Raw genomic sequence first — 19,334 nt, forward strand, 5'->3', positions numbered from 1 at the left:
TACACTGTGTCAGATCTCACGAATGTCTAGTGATCAATGTTACCAGATCCTGTGAAAGTGTGCTGCTGACACAAGTCTTCTTGAACAAAGAAAATGTTATCCCTATTTGTCTGCCATGACAGAAGCACTGTGCGTTGACCCGACTTGACAGCCATTTCACGTGTAGTTTTTTTTCAGTGAGCCATCACTCCAACATAAATAAAACAAACTACACACCGGAACACCAGCACTCATGTCGACACTGCCCTCAGCCTGGCAAAATGACATGGGAAACGGACATATCTGACTCATCAACTTGCTTTTCAGAGGCACAATGCATTTGAAGTGCATGTGTGAGTGCAGGCACCCATGTGACACAGACACAGGAAATCAATCGAAGTTGGGCTGTCTCGGTATCATCCTACTATCTCTGACTGGGATCAATTGCCAGTTTGCATATCCGTCCTAGAGAGAATCAGCGGATATAGAAACCGTCTGTGTACGTGCATGTATGTGTGTGTGTTTTGAGTTTGAGTTTATTAGGTTCCCCATTAGCTGATGCATAATGTCATCAGCTAATCGACATAAAAACATGTCAACAGTTAAGACATTAACAAAAAAACAAAACTGGAAAATTACATATCCAGTTTTTAAGTACACGCAGGCTTTGGACTGGATGGCACTGGTTAGAAATGAACTGGAAACGACCAGGCTTTCCACAGGTATTGTGGAAAGCTTGGTGGCACAAGGTCACCCTCATTTACAAATTATGGTTATATGAATATTCAAACTTGCAAATATCACAGGCCTCACATCCACCCACCACGCTGTTAAACAAAATGCAAGTGGCTAATTTGTATATTGAACCATTAGGTTCATAAGATCGGTGCCATAACCTGTCGTTCATTCTCAACCCAATCGGCAGAGAGTACGTTGCATCTTTATGTTTCTACTATGCCATCAGCAGTGGGCTTGAACCTCAAGTTGCAACCAAGTGAGGGGCTAGCCTAGCAAGTGCCCACACAGAGAGCTGCATACCGGCCAATACACACACAGAAAGAATAGTAAATAATACATTCTCACTTATAATGTAATTTGAAATTTAACAGTGTAGGATTGAGTTCACATGCATGGTCCACAACTGGAAACGTTGATATGCTGTAGGTTTGGATTAAGAAACTCTGGCTGTCATACTAAAAGATGATGTACAGCTGGTAATCACATGCTGAGCTACTCTTTCATAGAAATTTCACAGCATACATTATAGGGCAGGCTGGCAGAGATTTGCACCATTGTAATTAACCGTTTGCGTTTGTCTCATCTATTTATATTTTGTACTTCATCCTGACATAATACTGTACACAATTCTTTACACTAGCCATAGGAGCCGATCTATCATCAGCATGTTTGAGGGCCACTTCTTTTATTCCAAATGAATCCAGCCCTAATTCTCAGGGAGCTGAAGTGTGATACACAATCACATTATTGATCTCATAATTGGTCCTCACTTATAATATGTTCATAATAATATGGTACCATTTTAATCTACTCACCCTGTGTCTCAGAGGAGGGCTGTGGACAGTTCAGAAACCCGCCTACCAGTGACATCATCGATTGGGAATCCAAGCTAATAGAAATGGCAGGATTTCTATTCCTGGAAAGTTAGCATGCTATAATAGAAGCTATTGTTCTCACGTTAATAAAAATCTAAGTAAAAAAAATGCAATCTTGTTTGAAAAAAGAAAAATCATTCTATCATGAGCATTAGTGAAGAGCTGAGGACCATATGAAGATAGGTTGAAAATGGGTGAAGTCGTCCTTTAAATAAACCTCACAAATAAGTAAAGAGTAGTCAATATTATCTCACCAGTCAGTGCTGTTAGCAGATCATGGAAATCAGAATCAGCTTTATTGTCACATCACAGGTTTACAGAAGTGAGTGAAATAGAAAAAACGAAAGGTTTTTATTAAAACCAAATACACTTTTTAGAACACTGTCACAGTGAAATGTTGATCCACAACCTTTTAAATAAAACAAAAAACGTTTTTTAAACTATTTGAAAGTTTTCAAACACTGAAACAACTGCCTGAAATGTTTAAACTGTTTTTACAATATTTATACTGCATTTTACATTTTTTTAACAGAGCAGATAGTGCACATTTGTCAGTTGACACGTTGACGCCGACTGCGTTGCGCCCTCACAGACCACTCTACTGTGTTACCGTTACGGCTTGTGGATTGTGGGACTTGTAGTTTTTCGAAAGATTAGCTACGGTAAGTGGACCTTGCGTTTGGTTATGAACCGCTGTCTGTAGGTATAGAACACTGCAACCTAGTGGATTAACTGCTACACTGCTCGTGCTGTCCTGTAGTGTAGAGTGGGATCAACCGCTCAACTCACTTTTGTTTACAGATCCGGTCTAGAGCAGATACGGAAATAGTTTGAGACGAGTGCGTGAATTTGAGTGTGGAAAACAGAGCTGGAAATGAACGGATACAGTAGGCGGGCCCAAGACCGGATCTGACCACTGAGCATTAAATAGAAACCATACTTTACACGCACAAACACGATTCACCCCCGAAACAGAACTTCAAACAAGGTAGATTGATCCACACATCGAGCAGAACCAATAGCATGCGTGGGTTTGGTGAACCTCAAATTTCTAAACCAATCAGAGAGCAGTAGCAGACCTGCCTTCAGTTCATGCTAGATTGCGCTTGTCAAAGTCCCAGCTGTTCTTTGCGGTTCTTCGTGTGTCTGTAACTATTTGAAACCTTGTTGTATCGTTGTTCCAATCCGTTTAGAAACGGTGCCTCTTTCTATGGCACGACAGCGTCAACACTGTGGTTGATACGGGCTGTTTGTTGGTGATGAAAAAGTCGAGGAGACATAAAATAAAGACAAACGCAGGAGGAGGTAGCGACCGTAGCGTTAAGGAGAATGGCAATGACGGACCTCCTGTCACAAGAGGTAAGACAACAAGTCTAACAGCAGTTAAAATGACACAGATCCAGCTGTAGTCAGTGGTGGAAAAAGTACTCAAATGTTTTACTTAAGTAAAAGTATCGAGAATACTAGAAATACTCTGTTACAAGTAAAAGTCTGGAATTCAAAATGTAAAATCTTTTGAAAATAGCAGATCTACAAGCAGATCCTCAAAACTGTACTTAAGTATAGTACTTGAGTACATTTACTTAATTACTTTAGACCACTGTCTACAATACAACACAAACTAAATCATTGTGCACGGTTTCTTTATTCGCAATCACACTGCTTAAATTGTAAGCACTTATAAGATGTGCAGAAACGTCTTTATCTTGCTATGATTTGTTTGGCGAAATAACAATAAAGATGTGTTGATCATCTTAACATTACAACAGAACTGAGTCAACAAACGTCATATTTGGAAAATAAAAAAAAATATTTTGTCAAACTTCCTCTAAGTCTAGACATGCTCTCTCTTGTCTTCATAATATAGGCTACACACTAGTAGTAATACACTATAGTATAAGGTTCAAGTTCAAGTGCTTGCGTGGCGAAATGTCGGCCAACTTGGAAGTTGCAATTTGAACTGGCAGATAATAACTGAAGTTATCTGGAACTTTTTCAACCTCTGGGAAAAGTTCCATGCAATTTCAGTTATCTGCTACTGCCAGGCCTACACACACAAATCCTCAGTGTTCATTTAACTCCATGAGTGTACAACATGGAACCCAAATAACCATGGCCCCATCCATTTGGTTCCAGTGACCATATGGTTCCAGAATCCAGGCAGTGACTTGAATCCAGTGACCATAGTCAATGGATTCTTATTAAGCTGTTTTAATATTTAATTGTTTTATTCATTCCGACCTACATTTGCAAATGTAGTGCACAATATGGTTTCATAGGAGTGCAGCTGGACAATGTTTTACTGTCACATCATGTATGTAATTGATTTGTTAGCCAGGAAGTTCGCAATTATGAAATTCCAGGCAGTCAGTATTGATATTCACACAAATTCTTCAGATTTATGGTGCAACCCTATACTTTACTAATTATTGGGCCTGATTTTGGATACTAACACTGAATTGATGTAATGTTGCTACTACCATGGAAGACATAGCTAATATGTGTGTGTGTGTGTGTGTGTGTGTGTGTGTGTGTGTGTGTGTGTGTGTGTGTGTGTGTGTGTGTGTGTGTGTGTGTGTGTGTGTGTGTGTGATGACTTACTGGTCTACGTCTACATGTGTGTGCTTGCTCAGTTCAGATGATTAACAGTTTCTATTTATAACTTATGTGTGATCTCTCCTGCTGTCCCTCTCACTCTCCCATTTCCATTTTTTCTTTGTTCACCTGCGCTCCTCCATATATCATTCTCTCTGTCTTTACACCCCCTTCTGCTCTCCTTCCTCCACAGAAAATGAGTCTTGGAAGACCCAAAAGTTGGTTGAGATCCACCAGGCTTTAAACAGGTTGGCATCAATGTTCATATTGTGGACAAAAACATAGTTACTGTATAGTGTATGCTATACCTGTATTATTATGTAGGTATAATATTTACACTAATGGTATTATAATTTCAATATTATAGTAATATTGTTATCAATATTATCATTTCCATGGTTATATATAACTATGGCAAATAGTCTGTGTATGAATGCATACACAGTATGCTGTAACTTAAGTGTTAATGGTAAATGGTGTCCATATATTTGTCCATCACTTTACCCAAAGTGACATTATTTACATTACATTAACCCATTCACACACTGGTGGCAGAGGCAACCATGCCAGACACCAACCTGCTTATTAGGAGTAGCTCTTGCTCAAGGACACTTCAGCACAAAGCCAGGAGGGAGAAGAAGCCAGTCGGGAATTGAACCAGGACCCTTCCTGTTCCCAGACTCTCCCTCCTGAGACACTTTAATCTATTGCTTCCTCTACAGAGTACAGTACTTTTTCTACTGTATATTTTGAGGACATATTTTCTATAGCTATACTTATGCTGGGCTTTCACTACAGAAGTTTCATCCAGATTTATCCCAGGTTCACTCCCCTGACATTCTGAGGAGAAATCTAGTCTGTACAGATGTTTGGCCCAGATTATCTGGTAATGTGAGGGGTTTACAGATCCATCTTAAACCTCCTGATCTGTTCAAAGACTATTCGAAGGCAGCCACAATAATATCAAACATGTTTGAAACTCGTGTAGTATAAGCTCAGCTTTAGATATACTGTAATACAGCTTACCCCCATCTAGAACTCGTCCCTCATTAAAAATAATTGGTGTGGTATAATGAGCTAGTGTGTCTACTGTCTAGCATCACACTCCCACTGATGCTAACAGGAATATTAACTAGCTGTTTTTTGGTGCAAATGCAGAAACGGCTTTTTTCACTACTGTGCATTGTTATAGGACAAGAGTTATCTCACAGTCTCCTCCAACATTGTCTCAGGGTACAATCTTCAGGAAGCAGTCCAAATTGAAATTCTGTGCAGACGCCTCTGCAATAGCCAAGTCTTACAATGTTTTAACTTCTGTATGGGTGCACAGTAATACAAAAAAAACCTAGTCTTAAAGGAGGAGTTACTTATTTTCTATTAATTACACACCCCATGAATTTGATGACTGTGTGTATTTCCGGTAGGAGACACAAATAATCTACTTTGTGTCTCCTACCGGATACATTAGCCGGTAGGAGATGGGAATCAAATTATTAGCTTAGGAATGCGACAAAAACAAAAAAGAATCCATGGATTCGAGGCTTCATAGGGTGTGCAATTGATAGAAAATAAGTCATGTTTTGGGTGAACTCCTCCTTTAACTTAACTCTGAAGAGTGTACCAATGGAACCAAAAAGAAACCAATTTAGACCTGAGGCCGATTCTAAAAATGCCTTCTAAACCCTGAGTTTCTGAAAAACTTCAGATTTTATGTTGATATATATATATATATATATTATTTTATTTTTTTCCCCGGATTGAAAGGTAGGTGTTCCAGGTCTAAATGGGTTAATTGAACACAAAAGACACTTTGAAGAGTGACACACTGATGATTTTCATTTTTAGTGATCCAGTGGACATAGAGGCCCTCAGAAGAGCAGCATCCAGTGAGGGAGGATTGCTTGCTGATGACCTGAGGCGGAGAGTGTGGCCCAAACTACTCAACATCAATGTATATGATCTACCATATAAACCAGGTTAGTAATATAAGCTACCGTATAAAACAGGATAGTAATATATGCTTACAGTATGTTGTTGTTACTGGTATGTTTTTTTATGTATTGTCTAGTGCCATTTGAAATATAATGTATATAATATAAAATAATTACATCATTAATAAGAACAAAGAAATCAATCAAATAAATGATTTAAATATGTATTTGCCATAGCTCGAGATGTGCGGGAGAACCACAAGGACTACAACCAGGTTCTCCTGGATGTCAGGAGGTCAACAAAGAGGTTCCCCAAAGGTAACAAAGAAACAAACAAAGGCTGTGCCTGAACAGAACAAGCTGTCTAACACGTGTGAATGGTAAAAGTTGCTCCAAACACTGCTCAGACTACAGCTGACGGTTAGCTGATGGCACTGTTCTGTGCCTGCATGAGAGTAAATAACTGACTCCTTACCATAATGAGTAACGTTATACCCCTTTTAAATTACATCAAAAGTATATACAAATGTTTTAAATGTGAGAAAACGTGCAAAAAAGGCAATTGACTCTTTCCCCACTGGCAGTAGACCAGTCTGTAGGTTTTTGTTTCTGGTGTGTCACATTCAACCTACGCCATTATGCGGCACAATTACAAGTGTCAATCGTTATATTCCTTTGCCATAAATGAGTGTGTTTGAAGAGTGCAAGTCACTCACTCACTCACTCACTCACTCACTCACTCACTCACTCACTCACTCTCTTTATCTTTCTCTGCTTGCTGTCGAAACTTCTCTGAGATGTCATAGATATGTGCGAACCAGACACAGATTCAACATACTGAATCGGGTGATCGGGTCCAGCTAATGCCTGGCTGGTTGCCCGACAACACCTTGTTGTGTTCAGACCTTAAAATGCAGACGTCTGCTAGGGTGTAAAAATATACAGTATTCACATTATTACTGATTATTTACTAATCTGAATATCCAGAACTGACAGAGCAAATGATACTTGATCAGATATATGTTCTATTTCTCTGACCATGGAGGTACAGTTAGCACCAGTGCATCTGAAACAGTTATTTTTATTCCTTACTTAAAGCTCTGTATGTGTCTCTCTGTCCTACCTAAGGTATGCCAGCATCAGAGAGGGCAGTGCTTCAGGAGCAGCTCATTGACTTCATGCTGGAGATTTTAAAAAACAACCCTCAGCTCCACTACTACCAAGGCTACCACGATGTAGCCGTTACGCTTCTATTGGTGGTTGGGGTCAGGCCAGCGGTCGCCATGTTGCACACACTGTCCAATCACCACCTCAGGTTTGGTGGAGTATTGTTCTCTGTGCATATTATGTCCATGCCGCTTTGTTGTAGACATTTCAAACCAAACAAAACGTAATCGTATCTCTTCTTGTGTTCAATCTCGTGTTGCGTGCGATGTGCAGGTGTTGCTGATCTACAAGCCCACAACACGTTGTGGTGCGATGCGTTGTGAGCTTGTAGATCTGCTATTTTCAGCAAGTGACAAAAACCTGTTTTAGTCTCAAAGTGAGTGACATATCACATGTTAGTCTCTCACGCTGACTGCCTTTTTTCTCAATGCCTCTCTAGAGATTTCATGGATCCTACTATGGACAGTACTAAACATATTCTAAACTACCTGATGCCTATACTGGAACAGGTGGACACAGAACTGCACGACTTCATGGTCAGGTACATGCATGACGGACAAATGAACCGTTATGTGAAAAGTTGTTATTGCTGACCACTAGATGGCATCAAAGTTCTTTTATTTGTGTGAGTCTGTGTTTAATTTTATTATCTCTGAGAGCATAAAAGTAATTTTTCTGCTCCCCATGAGGATTTCATTTTTATGGATAAGAAAGATTTGGAGTTAGGATTACAATTGGGAAAAGATTTTGGTTATTTGGGGGTTTGTTTTACGGATAGTGATTCATTTTAGGGTTAGGTGTGGTTAAGGTTATTGTTAGGATGGGCAATAATTGCTTCCCAGTTCCCACAAAGACAATAATTGTATATGTGTACACGTTACCTTAATGCCTATTGATAACTGAGCTGTTGGTTGTAGTGATGATGAATTAGGAGCCGAAGTTAATTCTATGTATAACTTCATTTTAGAGCGGAGGTGGGAACTATCTTCGCCCTGTCCTGGCTGATCACATGGTACGGCCACGTTTTATCAGAGTTCAGACACACTCTGAGACTCTACGACTTCTTCCTAGCTTCACATCCCCTCATGCCCATCTACCTCGCCGCAACGGTAAGACTTGTGTGTGTCTGTGTGTGCGCATCACAGGTCAGATGCAGTCAGGGTCTCTGTGACTTCTATCTGGTCTCACAGGCCCAAGTTAAGCCCTATTGTGAAAATAACCTACTGTATACAAGCTCACAACGCTTTACGTTGCAACATGTTGTGAGCTTGAAGAACTGCTGTTTTAGCTTTTTTTTTTTAAATTTCTGATTCTTTTTTAAATGTTGATTTAAACAAAAGAAAATTACACTTAAAATGACATGTCATAGTGGGTTCGAATCCACCGTGGTGCATCCGGCTATGTCGAGCGTCTACACGAACACAATTGGCCCGTGTTCGGGGGAGGGAAGCCGGACGGGGAGGGTGATAATGGTCATTGCACGTACTCCTACGGCACCTGTCAGCGGGGAGTGTTGGGCCGGAGGAATAGGACGAAGGCTCTGCGTCCTCCTGGTGGGGGCTCCTCACTGGGAGGAATCAATTGGCACAACGACTAAATTGGGGAGAAAAAGGGGTAAAAAAATAATTGGCTACTCTAAAATGTATTTTTTTTAAATGACATGCCATAAATAAGGATGCCATGTTAAAGTGTTTAATCAACTGACACAAAATCCAGTTGTCTCAGTAACAGAATAACACATTTAGTTTTTATTCTGTGAGAGAGGAAAGAAAGTGCTAACCTATGTTGGTTAATTGAACACATGTTATTAGATAGATACTGTATGTTGTCTGCTTGTCTACAGATGCCAAATATGTTATTTAGACATGCTATGTTATAGATTTACCTGCTAAGCTACAGGTGCTGCAAAGTGTTACTCTGTAGCACTCTATTTACTTGATCATTTACCCTATCATTTGTTGACTAGGGTTCATGCTGCTTGCTCTGATCTTGTACTTTTTAAGTCAGTCTGGATAACAACAACTAATTGAAAGAGAGAAGGGGGGGGGAGGGTAGGGAAACAAGGAGAGGCATTGGCCTTTGTTGTATGACTGTGGGGCTCACTTAAAATACGTTAAGTATTTGGCCATACAAAAGAAACAGGCTGCAAGAGATGTTTTGTTTTGTCAGTAATCGAGGATTTATGTACTGTATATGTATGTATGTATGTATGTACACACACACACACACACACACACACACATGAGCTCTTTGCTAAAGCCCTTGGGGGACAAACATAGGCATACATATGTATACAGTTTGTACAGTATGCACAATACATGCTCTCTCTCTTTCTCACACACACACACACACACACACACACACACACACACACACACACACACACACACACACACACACACACACACACACACACACACACACACACACACACACACACACACACACACACACACACACACACACACACAGTAAGGCAGAGCATTGTGAGGTCACAGGGTTAATTAGATCCGTTCTAATGAAGAGCGGGAAAAAGGGGGATAGGGAAAGAATGGAGAAAGGGAAGGTCAGTGAAAGTAAAGAGAAGGACATAAAGAGAGAGGGGCGAGGTTAGCGCTAGAGGAAAGCAGAGAAAGGAATTAAAGGCGCTTTGGGTTTTTATTTCTCTTTCCTATCCTGGATTGGTCTCCTTCTCCTCGCCTCTCTGACACAGACTGTGTTGGCAATTTCACAGCTGGAGACTTAAGTGTGTGTGCGCGTGTGTATGTGCGTGCATGTGTTTACGCATCCCTTTGTTGTGTGTGTGTGTGTGTGTGTGTATGTGTGTCCAATTATGTGCACGCAACTGATGTGTGTGTGTGTGTGTGTGTGTGTGTGTGTGTGCTTGCGTTGAGGGGCTGGGCAGAGGCAGAGTTCTGTTTGAAGTGTGTGAAACACCAAAGGAGAAGAATGTAGTTCATGTCTCCTTCAAGGTTGGCACTTCACACAGCGTGAGGGTTAACTCTTCATCTGCCTGTTGTTGGGGCTGCTTAGCTGTCACTGGTGAAACTGAACACAAGAGGCAGTAGAATCTACTTCATATTTACTCCATGCTTCATTACAACACACATCGTGGGGGTAGGCCTAATATATATATTTCTAACTTTCCTTCACTTCTATAAAATCTTCCTCTCCACTCCTCCTTTCCTGCCCTCTCCTTTCCTTGGCTCCTCTCCTCAACACAGATCGTCCTGTACAGGGAAAAAGAGGTGAAACAGACAGAGTGTGACATGGCCATGGTCCACCATCTTCTCTCTCGCATCCCTCAGGATCTCCCATACGAACTCCTGATTGGTCGATCGCAGGCCCTGTTTGACCAATACCCTCCCTCCTTACTCGCCAGGCAGGCAGCGCTGCAGTCTCGCAAGAGGTGGGTGTGTGGATCAACACTTATGAACTGCTTAACTTGTCAACTAACAGGGCACTTGCTTTAATGATGCTAGACTTGACTGGGAATTATGATTTAACATGATTTAGAACATTAAAATGTTATTACACACTTTATTATCTCCACTAGGCAGGCAGAGATTATTGCATTCACCCCTGTGAACAGCTAATCTTGCAAACGACTAGGCAGATCAACGTCATATTTCTTGTGCACGCTGCCAGCAGCCTAAGGATCTCTACCTTCCATATTGTTGGGAAGGACCCTTCCCAACAATAAAAAAAACAAAAACATTTACTGTTGTGTCATTTAATTGTTGTGAATTAAAAATTGCAGGGATATATCAACAATTTTGCAGCTGATGAGAGACGGAGAGAGACATTCTGTTATCTGTTTAAGATCGTGCTTGCGTGCTGCAGGCAACACTCACTGCCCTTATCTACTTCCTTTTTAGAATGCCTAGTCATTCTTTTGCGGCTATTTTAGTGAAAGTAACGCAACTAAAGGGACACCAGCATGCTGTGTTGAACTTGCAAGAAAATATTTATTTTTAACGTTTCGGTCCTCAAACCTTCGTCAGGACATACACACAATCAGTGACAAGTAATGCAAAATCTAATAAGTAATACATGACTCTACACTGACAGTAATATTGTAACTTATTACATTACAATATAACTCTATATAATTCTAGTTTAACGTAATTTCCCTACTGACCATGGGGGGCTGCTGTAGAATCTATAAAACCAGATATATACTCACACATTCTCTCTCTCTGCTTCTCTAACACACACACACACACACACACACACACACACACACACACACACACACACACACACACACACACACACACACACACACACACACACACACACACACACACACACACACACACACACACACAGTACATATACATAGTACATATACACACATGATCTAAACAGGTTTTCTGTTCTTGTGGGAAACCATCTCTTTATCAACATCTACAGTATATCTACATTTTTCAGTCTTATTGTTCTGTCTCGCTCAGTGTCCTTCCTTCTGTGCACTTCAAAGTCATTGCTCAGGGCAGGATGTGACATCACTGACAGGAGGCCTTGACTGACAAACGAATGCCAGCGTCCCATAATGCATCACTCTATACTTCCTGTACAAAGGAACTGCTGAGTCAGCAGTTCACTCTCTCTCTCTCTCTCTCTCTCTCCTCTCAAATGTCTGTTAACTCGCTGTTAGCGCCCCTTCTAGCTCTCCACCCTCCACCAGGCACTATCACTCTCCCTCTCCTCTTCAGTCTCACTGTCTCCGTCTGCCTATACCAGTGGTTCTCAAAGTGGGGTCCGGGGACCCGCAGGGATCCTTGAGGGGGCTCCAGGGGGTCCCCAGCTAAATTAGTTAATAGAGCATCAAAATCTGTTTAGCCACTTTGACCCCTATATTTGCATCTCCCAACAAGGTCATTATAGTGAGAAAATGTAGAACAACCAGGTGCTCACAGGAGATATATAAAAAGATAACAATAGTTAAGTGTCAATGGTGATCACGGATCAAACGGGATCAAACATGTGAAAAAACAACAGATGATCCGGGCACTCAGGAGTAAAAAGGAGGAACAGCCTTTATTTAAAAGACAACTTCCAACATGTTTCGAACTCGGGAGGTCTTGAAAATGAAACGTACAGACAGACAAACTAATTAAATGGTACTGGAACACATACTACCTATCAGGTAATTACACAGGCATGCACGGTGTGTGACAGCCCAGAGGAGAAGAACTATTAGGCATGAAAGCTACTATAATCTAAACATCAAAAACAACAAATATATGTATTACCCAAATATAAAAAGACAATGTATTACAACCAATAATAACAAATAAACAGAGTAATAACCAAATAAAATCTACTAGAAAATAATCAATGTCCTCATTGGAGGGTTGAGTGCATCAAGGGAATGAATCCAGAAAGTTTCCCTCTGGTTCAATTTCCTGAGGCGTTCACCACCTCTTGTGAAGGACTTGATGTGTTCTATACCTGTAATCTTGAGTGTCATTGCTGTTGGGACATTGGCTGAAGTGTCTGACTATGGGGTAGTTAGTGTTGTTAGTGCGAGTAGCATATTTGTGTTCAGCCAAGCGGTATAAGGTTATTATAGTTAATATAGGTAATTTCAGTTAGTTTTAATTAGTTTTTAAAGTGTGTTTTCCAAGTTTAGTTTAATTAATTTCTTTAAATTAGTTTTAGTGGTAGTTATTTTTTTTATATATATGGGGAATTTGTTGTGGGTAAGATAAAAAAGTTCAGAAAAATAGCTACAATAGGCGATCCATCTCATTGTGACACGTCATGAGCTTGTAGATCAGCTTTACTTTTAAATTGTTTTGGTAAAACTAAGGACATTTTCTCTAGATTGTATACAGTTGAAGTCAGTTATGTTTTTTTTGTAAAGCCTCATTTATAAACTAAAATGTTGTTAATTTTAGTTTTCGTTATTTCTAGTTAACTATTTTACCTTGCTCTCTCCAGTCTATCCATCAGCACCTTCCAGTCGTTCCAGCTCTCCACTCTCCATCAGAGACCAGACTCTGTTCTCCGACGGCAAAGGGAGGCCCAAAGCACCAGGAATGGTAATATCACAACTGGAGTCTTTGTTAAAGCGATGCCATTCAATGTTGTTTTGAAGTGTGTAGTTGCCCAATTTATATACATAAAATCGTATTTTAAAAGTGTCACCCTCATAGCCGAGAATATTCAATGTCACATTTCTGATCAACTGTGCCAACAGTGGTGTTTATATTTTGAGGATCCCTTGTTTCGGAAGGTGCTGCCATCGGACTGTCTGGATGAAAATTATTATTTTTTTCACTCTGGAATTAGTAATTACACTAATTATCCAAAACCTTAATAAAACATAGATATGGCTGTAGCATAACGGAGACAAATGAAGGTGCACTGTATGTAAGTTTATTCTAACTATTACAATAAGCCTCAATTTTCATACTGGCAGCAGCACAAGTTCCACTGCATTCAGATGTCAGATATCGCTGTTGTCGGGCAGAAAAGTCTTATCTCCATATTCGATTTTCTTTTTTTGGTAAATTAACACCTTTACTTAATCATACTACAGCGTCACTCAAAAGTAGCAGATCTGCAAGCTTGAGACACGAGGCAAAGCGACACGTTTTGAGCTTGTAATGTAGATCTGCTACTTTTGCTATTTTTGAATCCTGAACAGTAACAGTTTTCACCAGGTTTCCACCTGACAGAGACTATATGTTTGCTGCTCCATGAGATCGTAATAATGTGTCTTTTATCGTTTATACTGGTTGACCCCTCCTTCGCTCCTTGCTTCCTGTTCCTAGCCTCCAGACGCCCAGGCCTGCAGCCAGCTTTACCGAGGGACGTGGGTCCCATGTGGGGGCAGGGAAGCCGCATAGTGAGGATGGCAGTGTGGGGGTTGTCGGCGACCCTCGGGGCAGCCGTGTTCGCTGTGGCTCAAACCGCCATGGACTGGGGACCGGAGGCACTGCTGCAACTGTTCTGATGGGAGCTTGGATGTAAACAGAATGACAGACAACACACACACACACACACACACACACACACACACACACACACACACACACACACACACACACACACACACACACACACACACACACACACACACACACACACACACACACACACACCTGTTCCTCTGATACATAAATATTTACATACACAAAGGCTTGAAGTTCCTCTCATTGGTGAGAAGAAAGGAGAGGGGGGGGGGCAGGTTAGTTGACTTAGTGCCAAACAGGTTGTTGTCACTTATCCAGACCGAACATATGGAGACCACTACTCAGCCTCAGGACGTGTGTGTGTGTATGTGTGCATCAGACCTCGAAAACGCCTGTCTGACAGACATCCGTTCCACATTCAGGTTAATGTAACCGACATGGTTCTGATTATGGTTGCATGCGTGCCTGCATGTGCTGACATACATGCACCATCATACAGGTACCATAATTAACTTGCATTTTGTGTTTTATGTTCATGACTAGGCACTAGTTTTTCTTTATCTACTTTAGTTTTTTTTGTATGTGCATCTTTTATCGACTGTTTTTAGGTGCGCATGTTTAGTCTGAGAACACTACGTACCTACAGTACCCATAGCCAGCACGATTACACCGGAACACAAATTATTCAGGAGCAGGGCTTTCCCGCTGAAAGCTTTCAGTTGGGGGGAGAAAGGATAACAATGTAAGAATGAGAGAGAGAGGAAAATAAAGGCTAGATATGTTGACTGTGGACCACAAGCATAACTTGATTCGGACAATTTATCAATTGAGTCACTTACACATTCGTACATTCTGACTCAGAAAACAATCCGTTGGCCATCCCACCCAGTTGGGGTGGGGTTTCCCCACTCCCAGAGTATGATGAAAAAGCTGTATGAATATGTTCAATTGTCCCTATTTCACTACTGAAACATTACACACACCCACCAAACCAACCATGTAGTACATGTTTTGCATTGGGTTGAGTTATGCAGGGAATGCATTTTCAGATATCAGATTTGTCATGTTTTCTGCGGCACTGGTGGCAGTCTTCTAGCCTGCCACTGCTGAATGCATGTATGGGAAACGCTGGACTTTCTGAAATATTTAGCAGTTGGTGCACGACATCCTCCCTTAACAACCGTCAACAGAGTTATGTGCACTCAATTTTGCATACGTTTCCCTGACTTTTCTATGATGGCATTAGAAAACATGTCCTTATAGAATAGTCTAACAATTTTGATATGTCACGAATTATATCTGAAGACAGGTCATTTTAAACAGAATATACTGTATGGCACAGCAGCTTAGTATGTGTGCAACCTCAATGTCATGTGGAAAGTGGAAATTCTTAATGCATGGTACCAGCTCAACTTGACTTGACTCTGCTCGCTTTACTTCATTTTCCACTGCAGATCAGACCCCATCAATGTTAGCTGGTCATCGTATCGGCGGTGAACCCTCAGTGTAGGAGGGTGCTAAACAATGCTAAAGTTAAAGCTAATACTAACACTGTTAGAAACGATAATTTTCACCTGCACAGTCCAACAAAAATATTTTTCTGTGATGGGTCAATCTAAACAGGTAATACCTCATTTTATAGCTCTAATTCTCTACTTTAATAAGGGGAAACACTTTATATTTTGATGATAATGTTGGGTCACAACGGCTAATTTATAAGTTTTGCCATCTTGATGCAAATACGTACAGCAGTACCACTAGTGACGATTATCTCTTACCAATCACTATTCTGCAGTGTTGCATGTCACCTTTTGGCATGCAGCGGAAAAGTGCCTTATATATAAGACAACACTTTTGAAAATGGAGTATACAGTAGATGTATCCCAAACGAGTTACACAATGAGTTACGAATAACTGGTGTGGTGCTCCCCTCTCCCTATGGCAATGTGTCTACCCTGTGTACCCTTGTGTACACTTAAATTATGAAAAATGTATAAGTTTCCATTGGCGTCTAGCAACAGCCGCTGTCAACATGGGTTTCATGGCTTCACGGCTTCTTCTCCTTCCTATGTCATCAGAATGACGGAGCAGGCTGTATTGCATTTACACTCTATTTGCATTATGTTAGCGTGTACAATTTCTGTAATTTCTAATTCATGCTAAAGACTGCATGTGGCCACATGCACTGTTTATGCAGAATTACTTATTAAGTGGGATACTCTTCATTCTCCAACAGGACAACTCATCTTAGGACAGTATGTGAATTGTCAAGGGTATTGACTTAGATGTAAGAATTTGGTTATTGTGTTGTATGCCAGTAAAAAAGAAAAGCCAGTCAAACTATTTGGTCAGTCAACTATTAAATTAGTCGGTTACTGTAGTTGTATGGTTTCTAAGAATTCTGAGGGTTAATCAGTCAGTCAGCTTATTAGGCTGTAAAAGAAGCGCTGGCACTGTTTTGTCCTACATTTCCTATGGAAAGGTATCTCTGTCAGCACTCATGACCAAAAACCAGGGACTTCACCTCTTCTTAGCGGAAAGCTCCAACCTTTTCTTAAGTTGAAACAATTACTACTTTGAAAATCAGCACTCATCAATGTCACTTAAGGGCTTCAACAAACAATAGGAATGAAGCAGAGGTGGACTTATGCTTGATGCAGATAATTACAGGCCAGTATTGGGCACTGAAAAGTTGTAGGTACTTTTAGCCTCTAAAGCAAGTAAGTCAGTGACCAAGTCAGATGACTTGAAACCTGCATAGGGAGCTTTTTTAAGGCTTACTGCTCTGTTGTGTATATTTGCTTAGATTGTATTGTTTGTTTATTGGGATATATGGGCAACAATCTGATTGGCTATTTATTTGATTGTCAAAGATAATCATTTATACTATTTATGTCAAATAAATGATATTATGGGTAACATTGTGATTGAAACTCTGAAAATGGTAAAAGAAACAAATAATTAATTCTACTGTCAGTATGACAGCCTGGTACATTTAAAAATGCACTTACTCACTGAGAATGTGGTGCATGGGCCTAGCACAAAACCATATGCTGTTAATTCTCCAATACTAGTTTAAAATGTTTGTATCCGATTGCCTGCACGTGTTTTGCTATAAAAATCTGATTTCTTATAAGGAATGCCTTTTCATTGTATCTTGTGCTTGCAAATCTTCTCGGTCAAAGATTTACTGTAAGTTGTACATCCAAAACTTAAATATGCAGGGAACAGATATGAATGACGGTGGTAAATACAATTTAAGGTGCTACTGTGTAGCCGTTTTAATGCCATGTAGTAGACACATACACACTGACACTACAAGTGCAAAATAGCCTAATATTGGTTTATTAGTTCTTGAGGTTTTTAACAAGAGAAAATTAGCAAACTAGCTATTTATCATTATTTGACCATTGTTTTGCGGTCCTTGTGTATGAATAATTGAAAAAACTAAATTGACGTTACTGGGATTTCATGAAACAATTTCTCCTTTCTCCTGGCTTTCTTTTTTTCAGATTTCTTTCTTTTTGGCATTTTCATGCTACATTTCAGATAGGTCAGTGTAGAGAAACAGGAAACCAGTGGCGGAGAGAGAGGAGAGATGATGGGGGGGATGATTCAAACTCCAGTCCTTGCGCTCACAAGGAGCATATCGTCTCTGTTACTTCCAAAACTGTAACTTTTCAGAACTCAAATTCAAAAGTAGCAAAAGTAGGATCTGCTACTTTTGATGCTTTTGTGTGACGCTGTAGTATGATCAAGTCATAACATATAAGGATTTCCCAATGCAGCTACGCCCAAATATGGAGTGTGTTGTCTAACCTCAATGTGTCGTCATGGCATCAGAAAACAAATCAGTCAGCTCCACATGGGCAAAAAAGGGCTATGCCCATATATGAGCATATACTGATGTCATCAGGGATCTCCATGTATGGGCATAAAGGGACTTCATATATGGGCATAAAAGGGACAAGGCCTGACAGATACAGAGATCTCCATATACATATAGGCATATCAGCCTGCCCATATATGGGCATATACTGATGACATCAGGGATCTCCATATATGGGCATAAAAAGGACAAGGACTGATAGATACAGAGATCTCCATATATGGGCATATCAGTCAGATCAGTGGTGCGACGTAGGTGTGAGGGCCGCGTAGCGGCCCGAACCTCGAGTTTACGAAAAATCACAAAAAGTAAAAATATGGAGATTGGGAGGTTTCTGCGCGACACTGACGATATGTTCCATGTACAAACCGGGCCGAGTCTAAAGGCACCCCTCCTTTGCCTTTTGAAAACAGGGTTTAAGTCCAGGGTGACCAGGGAGGTTTCTAGCTGGAGTCAAAATGTATTGCAAATTGCTTTGCTGCCTTGTAGAAAACATCACCTCAGGTGTGTTGTTCATACCAAAATAATTTTAATGTAAGGCCTTTCATTTTGTACCTGTAAGATTGTATGGGCATTTAATGCATGTTTCTCATCATTGTGATGACAATGGTAATGACACATTTGGAACAAACATCTTTCAACATATGAGTTTTTTCTTTTGCACAGTACACTTGCTGTAAAAATCCTATGGTTTTACTGAATTGTGTATTTAAGATGTAGGCTAGATGAATCTATTGTCTATTACAGAGTGGTAATAAATTCACGATGAAGGAACTTGGCTCTTGTGCTTGTCTTTGTATTGTCTTTGTATTTTTTTTAGTGTATCGAACAGTACAGTGTCCTGAACGTAAGGACTGCTAGTAACACACACACACACACACACACACACACACACACACACACACACACACACACACACACACACACACACACACACACACACACACACACACACACACACACACACACACACACACACATCAAATTAGGGATTGGCTAGCTGTCCAATTTTTGGAGGGGTTTCCTCTTGTGAGTACATTTTGGTCTGAGGGTTGTCATGATAGAAAAGAAAACCCAAACTCTGCCCCCCCCCCCCCCCCCCCCCCCCCCCCCCCCCCAGTGAACAAGCCTTTGAATTCTAAGATGCATGTGTCTGCATGCGTATTATGTAGCTGTCAGTTGTTTCTCAATTGCAATTTGCCACTATAGCAGACCCCTTGGAGACCTGGGGTTA

General features: G+C 40.6%; 1 protein-coding gene across 2 annotated transcripts; it reads left to right on the forward strand.

The window, feature by feature from the left end:
- The first annotated feature begins 2,717 nt into the window (after window positions 1-2,717).
- Window positions 2,718-18,868, forward strand: LOC311061565 (TBC1 domain family member 20). Of its 2 annotated transcripts, XR_014602416.1 has the most exons (11): window positions 2,718-2,951; window positions 4,381-4,435; window positions 6,033-6,163; window positions 6,356-6,436; window positions 7,247-7,433; window positions 7,725-7,826; window positions 8,253-8,394; window positions 10,510-10,694; window positions 13,235-13,335; window positions 14,071-18,332; window positions 18,423-18,868. XR_014602416.1 is itself a non-coding variant. In XM_084080242.1 (10 exons), exons 1-10 carry the CDS (start codon window positions 2,852-2,854, stop codon window positions 14,250-14,252), a joined length of 1,266 nt encoding a protein of 421 aa, XP_083936368.1. In that variant the 5' UTR covers window positions 2,718-2,851; the 3' UTR covers window positions 14,253-18,868. The 2 variants fall into 2 exon arrangements, 1 of the variants encoding a protein (XP_083936368.1); XM_084080242.1 differs by having other exon boundaries at window positions 14,071-18,868.
- The last annotated feature ends 466 nt before the right edge of the window (window positions 18,869-19,334 follow it).

The sequence above is a fragment of the Gymnoscopelus microlampas genome (assembly GCF_963454915.1).
Source record: "Gymnoscopelus microlampas genome assembly, chromosome: 15".
Taxonomy (NCBI): Eukaryota; Metazoa; Chordata; class Actinopteri; order Myctophiformes; family Myctophidae; genus Gymnoscopelus; species Gymnoscopelus microlampas.

Bases quoted from the DNA above. Each gene is read 5' to 3' on its own strand.
- LOC311061565 (XM_084080242.1), top strand. From the start codon at position 2,852: ATGAAAAAGTCGAGGAGACATAAAATAAAGACAAACGCAGGAGGAGGT. The intron at 6,437-7,246 runs GTAACAAAGAAA...GTCCTACCTAAG, and splicing joins AACAAAGAGGTTCCCCAAAG to GTATGCCAGCATCAGAGAGG. The intron at 13,336-14,070 runs GTAATATCACAA...TCCTGTTCCTAG, and splicing joins GGCCCAAAGCACCAGGAATG to CCTCCAGACGCCCAGGCCTG.